Genomic DNA, 12,065 nt, shown 5'->3' on the forward strand with positions numbered 1-12,065 from the left:
CTTGACCTCACCTTCCTCCCTCTAACTGCAGTAACCTCTCCCTCCTTGTCTGTGGTTTCGCTTTCCACCGTCTCAGTGACCCCCTTCAACCGTGGTCCAAAAATATTAAATGAAAATTCAAGTAATAAAAAACGGATAAGTTTCAAATAACTCCGCTTTCTCAGCAGCGTCGTGAAATCTCCCACGTGCCAGAGGATAGAGAAAACCGTTTGATTTATCAGTGCTTGGTTTCACCTGGCTTGGTTTTCAGTGTTTAGTTTCTTTGAAATAAGGAAAAAGAACTTAAAGACGTTTCTAAAGAAGTGTCCTCACTCTTCTCCTTCTTGTCAGATTTCCAGGTAGTTATTAACAGTTCTATCCCTGGATCAGTGGGTTAAGTATTCCACAGGTGTGTCTGACGGCTGGAAGATTTTCCACACTTTGATGGATGCTGGCCCATTAACCATTGGATGTTTCATAGTTAATGTATTAATGAGATGCACACATGATGAAATTATTTTAATCCTTTGATACTTTTTTTTTTAGTCTAACTGGCTTTCTTTGAAATCCTATGTATTTTTTAATGCTTTTAGAAATACAATTTTAGCCGGGGGCGGTGGCTCAGGCCTGTAATCCCAGCACTTTGGGAGGCCAAGGCGGGTGGATCACGAGGGCAAGAGATCGAGACCATCCTGGTCAACACGGTGAAACCCCGTCTCTACTAAAAATACAAAAAAATTAGCTGGGCGTGGTGGCGCGTGCCTGTAATCCCAGCTACTCGGGAGGCTGAGGCAGGAGAATTGCCTGAACCCAGGAGGCGGAGGTTGCGGTGAGCCGAGATCGCGCCATTGCACTCCAGCCTGGGTAACAAGAGCGAAACTGCGTCTCAACAACAACAACAGCAAAAATACAATTTTGAAAAGGGGTCCATGGGCTTCATGCTGGGACCAGAGGGCTTCCTGGCAGCTAAAAGGTGACGAAGCCCCGCGTAAATTCACCATATCGGAGGAGACCCCCGGGTGGCCGCCACCCCCTTCAGCCTGAAGGCCACTAATGAGGACTCGGGGTTTGCGCTGGGGCGGGAGACCAGAGCAAGGTCTTCAAAGGTCTGAGGTGAAATTCCGGCAGGGAGCTCAGTCCAGCCTCTCCCACCCAGCTGGAAACTGGGCGTCAACCAGAGCCGGCCCCTGCCAGGCGACCCCAAGAGGCGCGGACCTCCCAGGCCTGGGGGGCGCAGGAAGAGCGGCGGCGGGGCGCTGAGGCCGCGCCCTCGGGCACTCCAAGTAGGGTTCCTGCAGGCCATGCTGATGACCCACGGTGGAGGCCACTAGAAAGTTTTGAGACAAGAGGGAGGAACTTTTTTTTTTTTTTCTGATGGCGGAATCTGGGCTCACTGCAACAGAGGGAGACACATTTTACCACGATCGCTGTAACTGTGAGAGGCGCTCGAACCAGAGCGACTCCATTTGGGGCGAGGGCTAGGGAAACGAGGCTGGGCCTTGCTGGGCTGCATTCCCAGAGAGTCAGGCATTCCTCGCCTCTAGATGTTTGTGGTTCAGGGAACAGATTAATCATGTTTACTAAACAGACCTCGACTTGGGAGTGTCCAGATGTTCCCGTATCTCGAGAACAAAGGCATTCCCAAATTTTGCTTTAAAGACAATAATATGATTTTTTTTTTTTTTTTTTTTTTTGAGACGGAGTTTCGCTCTTGTTACCCAGGCTGGAGTGCAATGGCGCGATCTTGGCTCACCGCAACCTCCGCCTCCTGGGTTCAGGCAATTCTCCTGCCTCAGCCTCCTGAGTAGCTGGGATTACAGGCACGCGCCACCATGCCCAGGTAAGTTTTTGTATTTTTAGTAGAGACGGGGTTTCACCGTGTTGACCAGGATGGTCTCGATCTCTTGACCTCGTGATCCACCCGCCTCGGCCTCCCAAAGTGCTGGGATTACAGGCTTGAGCCACCGCACCCGGCCATAATATGATTCTTAACAAAATATAGTAATTAAGAAAATTAATCCTTTATCACACACGCTTGTAGCAGAGCACATCTCCCCATATATGCGAGTATTGTACCCAGGGCGGACGCGTTCCTCCTCTACTTTCAGGAACGCCCTGCTCTGTCCATGGAGTAGCTGTACTTTCACTACTTAATTTTCTTAATAAACTTGCTTTTACTTTGCACTGGGGACTGGCCCCGAATTCTTTCTAACGTGAGATCCAAGAATTCTCCCTTGAGGTCTAGATCGGGACCCCTTTCCTGTAACATAACTGAAGCAGGAGCGGCCGCGAGAAAAGACCTCTCGGACACCGAACTAGAAAGGAAGGGGTTTTATTATTACGACCCGACCCGGGAGCAAGGCTCTATGTTTTGTCCAAACGGCCAAGCTCCCCTAACAAAGAGAAGCTCTGCCTTTATACAGGCTTACGTTCTAGATATTACACGTGTAAGGATCTTAGGTTTACAGCCTTAGAAATTACAAGTGAAAGGGTCTTGGGTTTACAGCTTTAGAAATCACATATGAAAGGGTCTTGGGTTTACAGTTTTAGGAATTACAGGTGAAGGGGTTCTGGTCTCCGGATGGAGGAGTGGGGTGGGGGTTTGATCTCGTTTAAGTAAAAACAGGTCTTAGATTCCCCCATACCACGCATGCTATCTTATAGGAAGGTGATATAGGAGGCGCCAGTCGGCCAGCCTTTTCTTCTATTGAAATGCAGTGTGGAGGTCCAGGGGGAGGTGATCCCAGATGCCTGCTTCTCCTTCCTCAATAACCACTACTGAGAAAAGAAGGTAGTGGGACAAGGGTGGATACAGAAAAATACGTTTCCCTCCCTCTTCTTTCCAATTCTTCCAGGCTCAGTGCCGCAAAAGTGAGGGTCAGAAATTTGGTTATTAAAAACCTAGATCACTCTGGTGGAGTCGTGTCTAAATTTATGTTTGGCTAAATGTAAAATTAAATGAGACATTAATACTACTCAGCTCATAGGGTTTTCAAAATAAAATTATTCATGTAAATCACTGGGCCCACTCTTTTATTATAGTTGTGATATAGCTAACTTAAGTTGGAACCTGTACACTGCCATCTTATAAAAGACAAAAATGTTTCCATTCTCCTCAAGGACTGCTAACCTTGGTTTCTGTAAATTGCTAGATTATTTGCAGGATGCAAAGAGAGGTAAAGCTGCATACCTTCTCTTATCTGCCAGAATTGCTGGCCTTTGTTTCCCAGAGTAAGCACCCCCAGATCATTCCATCCTGGCACCAAGCAACTCAAAATCTATGGATCCCACCCCTACCTAGACGATGTGTAAATGAATGCTAATCTTAGCATCTGTGAACCCTTAAATAACAATCAGAATGTCAAATAGTCCCCTGGCCCTCGAAATGTCCGGAATCCCCTCACCCTCCTCTCCGCCAAGAAGGTGATTTGAATCCACTGGCCCTCGGAATTTCTGAAGCCCCTCACCCGCGTCTTAGCCTGGGAGGTGATTGACAGCTTTCATTCCCATCTCCACCCCCACTTCCAAAGTGGTTTCACGGATATAAAAAGCTCTTGTCTCTCTTCTTTCGGGGCCACGGGTTGGAGAGACGTGAGTCCTCTGTGGTCTCCGGCAATAAACCCTGTAATTTGGCGTTCTTTTGTTCTGGTGTTGACTTTCTGTGCTGAGTGCGATATAAAAAATAGGCAAAAGCCTAATATAATTTGGCTATTCATCTTAATTTTTTTGTTCCAAAAATAATGTATTGAACATCTACTACTGTGCACCCAGGATGACAGCAAGGGCAGGGGAAAGAAAAAGAATAAAAGTGAACATCTGCTATGCACCGTTTCTCTTAACACCTCTGTGAACATTATTATTCTTACTAGAAGGCTTTTCCTCATTCCTTGCTTGACCAGCTCCTTTGTGTCTCCAATTTGCTGGTCACATGTCACCATGCTCCAGGAAGTCCTTCCTAAGACCCTTTCATGGCCCAGCATCAGGGTTTAGGTCTCTTGCTGTGTTATCATAACACACAGCACACTACTGTATGGTGACCTATCTCTCTATCCCATTGAATTTTTAAAATTTTAAATTTTTGTTTTTTTAGATAGTCTTGCTCTGTCACCTAGGCTGGAGTGCAGTGGCGGGATCTCCGCTGACTGCAACCTCCGCCTCCCAGGTTCAAGGGATTTTCCTTGAGCATCTGGGACCATAGGAAGGCATGTGCCACCACGCCCTGCTAATATTTTTGCATTTTTAGTAGGAGATGGGGTTTCACCATGTTGGTCAGGCTGGTATCAAACTCCTGACCCCGAATGCTCTGCCCACCTCGCCTCCCAAAGTGCTGGGATTACCGGCATGAGCCACTGTACCCGGTCCCCATTCAACTTTGAGCTGAGGACAGGGAATGTTTTTTTTAGCCTTGATTCTGATCTGTTGTCTGGCATAAAGTGCAGATACATTTTTATCAAATAAAATGGAGTGGGAAGAGTTGAGCAGATGAAAGCCGGTAATACAGCATGACAAAGTAGAAACGCCAGCAAGTCACTAACACGACGGAAAAGATGCTGTTGTGTCATTTCAGTTTTACTATATATGCTACTTACTGGTTTTAGCAAGGGCTCCGTGTGGAGTGGCCTAGGCCTCCGTTTTGTGGAGTAATTGTGAGGGATCTGTGGGGATCGCTCCCGTGTGAGGCCCCTAGGAAATGGGCCTTGCTATAAGATGAGCTTGAGCCGGGACACAGATCCCCGGTTGGGGGAGTGGAGCTGAGGGAAAGCAGGAACCGAGAGAGGGACTATGTTATTCTAAATAATTAACAGACATTACTTTATGGATATGAGGACTTGTGTCCACTTTTGGTTCCTAATGGTTTATTGTTTCATTGTGTTCATTTTGGATCCTTGCTACATTCGTTGTAAAATATTAACTTCAGTATTTACAATTGTTACTGGGCGTAACTTACTTATTGGGCGTAACTTACCTTGTGACTTAAGTATTTACACTTGTTAAGTATTTACTGGGCGTAACTTACTGGGTGCAATTTAGTGGGCTTAACTTGCTTACCTTGTGACTTAACTTAAGCATTTTGATCTGACGTAAACAACATTAAGCAGAAAAGTATATAATGGAATTCTATTGCAAAAATAAAATTGCTGCATGGGCGTAGCGCATGTGGCCCTCCAGACCTCGCTCTTTTTCTTTCTCCTTTTTTATCCGGCCCACGCTCTCTTCCAGGTTTGGGACCCTCTCGCTGGACGAGATTCCCGGGCTCGCGTTCAGTTCACAGCAGCTGGCGCCCGAACGTGGGACCTGCACACGAGGGACAATCGTGACACCTACAAACTATAGAGGTGAAGCTGCAGCGTAAGTGAGTGAATACCCTTTCCTTTTCATCTGGAATAAAACAAGGGCAAATAGAATCTAAAGAGCATAAATTGTTTGTACAGCTTTTGCAACATATGATTAAGTCACATGGTCATGAGATTAAACTTGAGACTGTTGAGGAATCTGTGCAGATAGTGCGCGAGCTTTGTCCGTGGGTTCCAGAGGGTGGATTCTTGGATGAAGCCGCTTGGAAGGTTACAGGTGAAAAAACTGATCAGTTTTCTCATCGCAACGCGTCGCTACCTCAAACCGATATTTTGCTTTCCGTTTGGTCTAAATTGCGTGATTGCGTTTGTCCTATTCCCTCAGCCCCGCCTTATACCCCTGCGGCTGCTTTTGCCTCTCCTCCTCCACTTTCTCCTGATCCCCTTGATCTGGTGGAACGCGGCTCTCATCATTCTCATGTTGAGCCTCCGCCTATGGATACGTTTGAGACTGTGGCCGAAGTGGTCGTAGGCAGTTCTTCCCATCCTGCACAATGGACTCCCGGTCCTTCCACCCAAACTCTCCCCGCTGATTTAATTCTCCAGTTTCAAGATTTACTTTCACTTTGCTCCCTCGCTCTCTCTCAACAGCACCAATGTTACCCTATCACTCAGCAGTCGCCGCACCTTGGACAGCCTGTTCCAGTTCGTGTGCAATCCACTCCCCTCTCGCCTATCTCACCGCTGTCTCATGCCCTCGTGTCCCTTCGCAGGGGACTTACGGCCCCGAAGCTTCTCTTACATACCCCATTATTGAGACTGTGGGCAATGAGGGTCATGCAGTCAGAAGGTATGAGCCTATTCCTCCCAAGGCTTTAAGGGACTTGAAGGATGCTGTTACTCAGTATGGACCGACTGCTCCTTGCACCTTAACGATCTTGGATGGCCTTTGCATTGTAGCCCTCCCTCCGGGTGATTGGGGTCGTCTTGCTATGGCTTGTCTTTCTGGTGGTGGTTTTTTGCTGTGGAAAGCTTATTACGAGGATGCAGCTTTTTATCAATCAATTCAAAACCGCAGCCTGCAGTCCCCAGTGACTCTAGACATGCTCTTGGGGAGAGGAGCACATTCGGAATTACCTGACCAGCTAAACTACCCTATTGAGGCTTATATGCAGATTACCTCCTTGGCAATGCGTGCCTGGAGGCAATTACCATCCAGTGTTAGAACTGAGGAGCTTGCTAAAGTTCGTCAGGGACCTGAAGAGCCTTTTCAGGAGTTTGTCTCACGCCTCCTCCGGGCTGTTACACGCCAGGTTGGCAACGATGAGGCTAGCTCCCTTTTGGTAAAGCAGTTGGCTTTTGAAAATGCTAATACAGCATGCCAGGCAGCCATGAGGCCCTTTAAACGTAAAGGCACCTTAACTGATTATGTTCGCCTCTGCGCTGATATCGGACCTGCTTATATCAACAAGGTCTTGCTCTAGCAGCTGCCCAGGCTGGCATGACTGTTGCAGCCTTTCTGAAGCAGGGGCCTACTCAGCCTAGACCACGTCTTAAATGCTTTCATTGTGGCAGTCTGGGGCACGTAGCTAGACAGTGCCAAGCTCCTTCTATCCCTCAGTCTCAGTTGCTGGCTTTGCCGACGCCTCTTGACCCGGCGTCTGCTTCTCCCATTGCTGCCCAACCCCAGGTTTGCCAACCAGGCCAGTGCCCTCGTTGTCACCGCGGCACCCATTGGGCCAACGAATGTCGTTCCAAACGTGATGCCCAGGGCAATCCCCTCCCTCGGCGGTCGGGAAACTCCCGGGGGGGGCGGTCCCGACCCCCTCAAAACATTGGGACACCCTTTGTGCAGGCCCTTGCCCTGATGTCGAATGCAAATCCATTTCTAAACTTTTCAGAACAACACCAGCAGGCACCAGACTTGACCTCCGTCCCACCATCCAACAGGTACTAACCCGTGACATGGGACCCCAAGCCATCCCTACGGGCATTTTTGGCCCTCTTCCCTCGGGATATGTCGGTCTTATTTTAGGTCATAGTAACTGTTCCTTCAGAGGTCTACATGTGCTACCTGGAGTTGTTGATGCTGATTACTCGGGAGAAATTAAGGCGTTGGCTTGGTCACCCACAGGTGTTTTCACGCTGAGTCCTGAATTGTCCTTTGCTCACTGCTTCTCATATCTGTTGATAGCTCAGCTGGCTCTCAATTGTCGACTAAAAATATGGGTAACTAAGGTTCTGAGCCTTCCTATTCTTATGCTTACTGGGTTCAAGCTATTTCATCTACCAGACCTGAACTTACCATTAAAATTAATGGCAAGACATTTAAAGGCCTCCTGGACACAGGGGCCGATGTGTCTGTAATTTCTAATAAATACTGGCCTTCTCAATGGCTTACAACTACTGCCATGACTTCTCTACAAGGCATAGGAATGACTAACAATCCTATGCAATCTGCAAGTCTATTAACATGGACTGATGATGAGGGTCACTCGGGCTCCTTCCGCCCCTATGTAATTCCTGGTATCCCACTCAATCTTTGGGGCCGTGATGTTTTAGAAGCCATGGGGGCTCGACTGGTGACTAATCCCGTTGCTCTCGACATTATGACTAAACAGGGTTACTTGCCTGGCAAGGGCTTGGGAAAAACTTTGCAGGGAGATCCTGAGCCTCTCGCCCTTCCCCAGAAAACTGACCGTTCTGGCCTAGGATATTTTTCCTAGGGGTCACCGTGATTCCCGACTCCCATGCTGATAAAATAACTTGGTTATCAGATACTCCAGTGTGGGTGGACCAGCGGCCCCTTTCTGCTGAAAAGATGACAGGGGCTCACGAGTTGGTTCGGGAACAACTCTCTGCGGGTCACATTCGGCCTACTAATAGTCCTTGGAATTCTCCTATTTTTGTCATCAAAAAGCGCTCCGGCAAATGGAGGCTTTTACAGGATTTAAGAAAAGTTAATGGTACTATGGAAGTCATGGGCCCCTTGCAACCGGGTCTGCCTTCCCCTGTTGTTGTGCCTCAGACTTGGAAACTGTTAGTGATTGATCTGAAAGATTGTTTCTCCATTCCTTTGCATCCCTCGGATTGTCATTGTTTTGCCTTTAGCGTACCATCCACTAATTTTGATCGACCGTATGAGCGGTACGAGTGGATTGTGTTGCCTCAAGGTATGGCTAACAGCCCCACCTTGTGTCAGACCTTTGTGTCTAAAGCCATCCAACCCGTTCGTCCACAGTTTTCTGATATTCAACTACTACATTATATGGATGACTTTCTCTTAGCTGCTCCAACTGAGACCCTTCTTTCTCAAGCCTTTGAATATCTGTGAACCTGTTTGACAAAGAATAACCTTGTTATCGCACCAGATAAGGTTCCGACTGCCACTCCCTACCGTTACTTGGGAAAGCTTACTGAATCTAACCAAGTTTCCTTTAAGCCACAGGCCTGCCTCAAGTCACCATTATCTGAAGCATTTTTAGCCTTTACTGATGGCGCCTCTTCTGGTGTTAACGCACACCCCTTTCCATTTCAGACCCCAGAATGGTCTGCTCAGCGCCAGTGCATGGAGCTCCTGGCAGTCCAACATGTCCTGACTAACTGGGATGTCCCCTTGAATAGTGACTGATAGTCAATATGTTACAGCCCCTTTGTCCTTCTCTGACTCCTCTTCTATAATTCATCTTTTACTCCCTTTACATCAGACACTTCGCCGCCGATCGCGTCCCTTTTTCATTGGTCATATCAGAGCCCACTCCTCCCTGCCAGGTCCTCTGAGGGCAACGCTCAAGCTGATCAACTCACTCAGTGTATTTTTCCTGTTCTGTCCGCTGTACGGCAGGCTGAAGCCTCTCATGCCTTGAACCATCAGGATGCTCACAGTCTGCGACTGCAATTTCAGATTACCAGAGAACAGGCCCACCAAATTGTTAAACAATGCACAGCTTGTTTGCCTTGCTTGCCTGTTGCTCACCACTATGGGGTAAATCCTCGAGGACTGCAAGCTAGTCATGTATATCAGGTGGATGTTACTCACTTCCCCCCTTGGGTAAATTACAGTAGGTACATGTTTCCATCGATACTTTTTCTCATTTTATGGTTGCTTCCGCCCATACTGGAGAAGCAGTTAAGGATGTCGTAGCACATTGCCTAACCGTTTTTTCTATTATTGGCCCGCCTAAGATCCTGAAGACAGACAATGGACCTGCTTATACCAGCAAAAGTTTCGCTTCCTTTTGCTCTCATTTTCAGATTTCTCACCGTACAGGCATTCGCTTTAATCCTCAAGGCCAAGGCATCACTGAAAGAAGCCATGCTGTTTTGAAAAATTTATTACGCAAATTAAAACATGGTCCGATTTCTGACTTATTACATAAAACCCCTCACACTTGGCTCAAACATGCTGTTTATGTTCTTAATTTCTGAACTTTAGATGCTGATGGACTCTCTGCAGCGGATCGTTATTGGCACCCTAATAACGTGTCCAATCCCCAGGTCTTACGGAAAGACGCTCTTACTAACCAGTGGCATGGTCCAGATCCCGTCCTAACATGGGGACGAGGACATGTTTGTATTTTTTCCCAGGTCTGCTCCCTCTCCAATTTGGGTTCCTGAACGCCTTGTCAAGCATGAATTCTCCACCAGGCGGTGCAAACACCCTGATACCCCGTCTTCGCCTTCTCCGGCTGACGCCACCTCCACCTCGTCGACGCCACTGGACTCGCCAAGCAGCTCGATCAGCAAACTTCCAGACTTTGCAACGGGGCAGCCCCCTGCCGACGTGGGCCCAGATGTGCCGTCTGACTGCTGAAGCATCTTGCAAAGAATATTTCTGTTACGATGCGAACTCAAATGGACATTGATAAGAAAATTGATGAAAAGCTTAATGCTTTAGAACAAACTGTTACTATTCTTGGTGATAAACTTTATAACATTCAAAACCGCCTGGCCCTTCGTTGCCATGCTGATTATAAATATATCTGTGTTACTAATGCTCCTTATAATGACACTAAATGGCAGTAGCCTCTTCTTAAGGCCCATTTACTCATGACGATTTATCTCTAGATGTTTTCAAGCTTCAGCAGGAAATTCATGCCATTGATTTTTCTTGTGGAAAGCTGCCTGAGGATGACACGATTGCCCGTGATATTGTGGCCACCTTGTCTTCCTGGGTACGTGGAGTTCATCTCCCGTCCTTTTCCTCTTTAATTGGTATTGGAGTAATTTTACTCCTTCTTATAGTCCTTCTCCCTTCAACAATTGCGGCTCAAGCTTTTTGAGTTGCATTCAAAAACAAAAGGGAGAACTGTGGGGATCGCTCCCGTGTGAGGCCCCTAGGAAATGGGCCTCGCCATACGGTGAGCTTGAGCCCGGACACAGATCCCCGGTTGGAGGAGTCGAGCTGAGGGAAAGCAGGAACTGAGAGAGGGACTATGCTATTCAAAATAATTAACAGACATTACTTTATGGATATGAGGGCTTGGGAGGCATTGTGTCTACTCTTGGTTCCTTATGGTTTATTGCTTCATTGTGTTCATTTTGGATGCTTGCTACATTCGTTGTAGAATATTAACTTCAGTATTTACAATTGTTACTGGGTGTAACTTAGTGGGCTTAACTTGCTTACCTTGTGACTTAAGTATTTTGATCTGAAGTAAACAACATTAAGCGGAAAAGTATATAATGGAACCTATTGCAAAAATAAAATTGCTGCTTGGGCATAGCCCATCCAGTCCTCCAGATCCCGCTCTTTTTCTTTCTCCTTTCTTTCCACGCACGCTCTCTTCCAGGTTTGGGGCCCTCTCGCTGGACGAGATTCCCGGGCTCGCGTTCGGTTCACAACATAATTGAATCATGTTTTTTGTTTGTTTTTTCAGTTTTTCAGTGGCAAATTTAAAGTTCTGGGAACCATGACTTATTTTTTCAAATTTCCAACAGAGTTTTATGCATCAATATGCTAATTAGGTAAACTGCAATACTAGTAATTTCCATAAAGTATCTCTAATTCTTTTAAAAACCTTGGAAAATAGATATTAGTTCTTGCTTTGCTACTGAGGAAATTGTGGCTCTGGAAGGTTAAGCAATCATCCAAGCTTGGCATTATTTACTGCCAACTCTTAGACCTCTTCACGGTTCCGTACCAGGTCCAAATCATCAACATGTTTTGCCTAGATGGCTGTGACAGCTTGCAGTCAGTCTATTGCTCATGCAACAACCATATATGCACGTATCTACACAAACACACACACACACACACACAGCTTAGATTGTGCCATTTCTTTGCTCAAAACTCTGGTGGCACCGGGTGCAGTGGCTCAGGCCTGCAATCTCAGCACTTTGGGAGGCCGAAGTGGGCTGATCAGTTGAGGCCAGGACTTTGAGACCAGGACTTTGAGACCAGCCTGGCTAACAGGGAGAAATCCTCTATTAAAAATACAAAAATTAGCCAGGTGTGGTGGCAGGCACCTGTAACCTCAGCTACTCAGGAGGCTGAGGCAGGAGAATCACCTGAACCTGGGAGGTGGAGGCTGCAGTGAGCTGAGGTCGCACCACAGCACTGCAGACTGGGTGACAGAGGCTCCATCTCAAGGGGAAAAAAACAAAAACAAACAAAAAAAAAACCCCAACCCTAATGGCCTCCCATTACTTTCAGAGAAGACTTACAAACTGCAAAATCCTTTGTTTTGTGGCCCCCATCTCTGCAATTATATCCACCATCCTTCTACCTCGCCTTAATTCTAATTCTGCCATTTTTGCCGCCTTGTTCTTCCTATGTCAAGCACGTTTTCA

At 47.0% G+C, this 12,065-nt stretch overlaps 1 protein-coding gene across 2 annotated transcripts; it reads left to right on the plus strand.

Moving 5' to 3' along the window:
- The first annotated feature begins 1,652 nt into the window (after nucleotides 1-1,652).
- On the plus strand, nucleotides 1,653-11,017 carry LOC144581998 (uncharacterized). Of its 2 annotated transcripts, XM_078368130.1 has the most exons (3): nucleotides 1,653-1,819; nucleotides 5,200-5,328; nucleotides 9,861-11,017. In XM_078368130.1, the coding sequence occupies exons 1-3, from the start codon at nucleotides 1,812-1,814 to the stop codon at nucleotides 10,084-10,086; spliced, it is 363 nt and encodes a 120-aa protein (XP_078224256.1). In that variant the 5' UTR covers nucleotides 1,653-1,811; the 3' UTR covers nucleotides 10,087-11,017. The 2 variants fall into 2 exon arrangements, 1 of the variants encoding a protein (XP_078224256.1); XR_013533601.1 differs by lacking the exon at nucleotides 1,653-1,819 and having other exon boundaries at nucleotides 5,117-5,332.
- Nucleotides 11,018-12,065: the final 1,048 nt, after the last annotated feature.

This window comes from Callithrix jacchus, chromosome 4 (genome assembly GCF_049354715.1).
Source record: "Callithrix jacchus isolate 240 chromosome 4, calJac240_pri, whole genome shotgun sequence".
Taxonomy (NCBI): domain Eukaryota; kingdom Metazoa; phylum Chordata; class Mammalia; order Primates; family Cebidae; genus Callithrix; species Callithrix jacchus.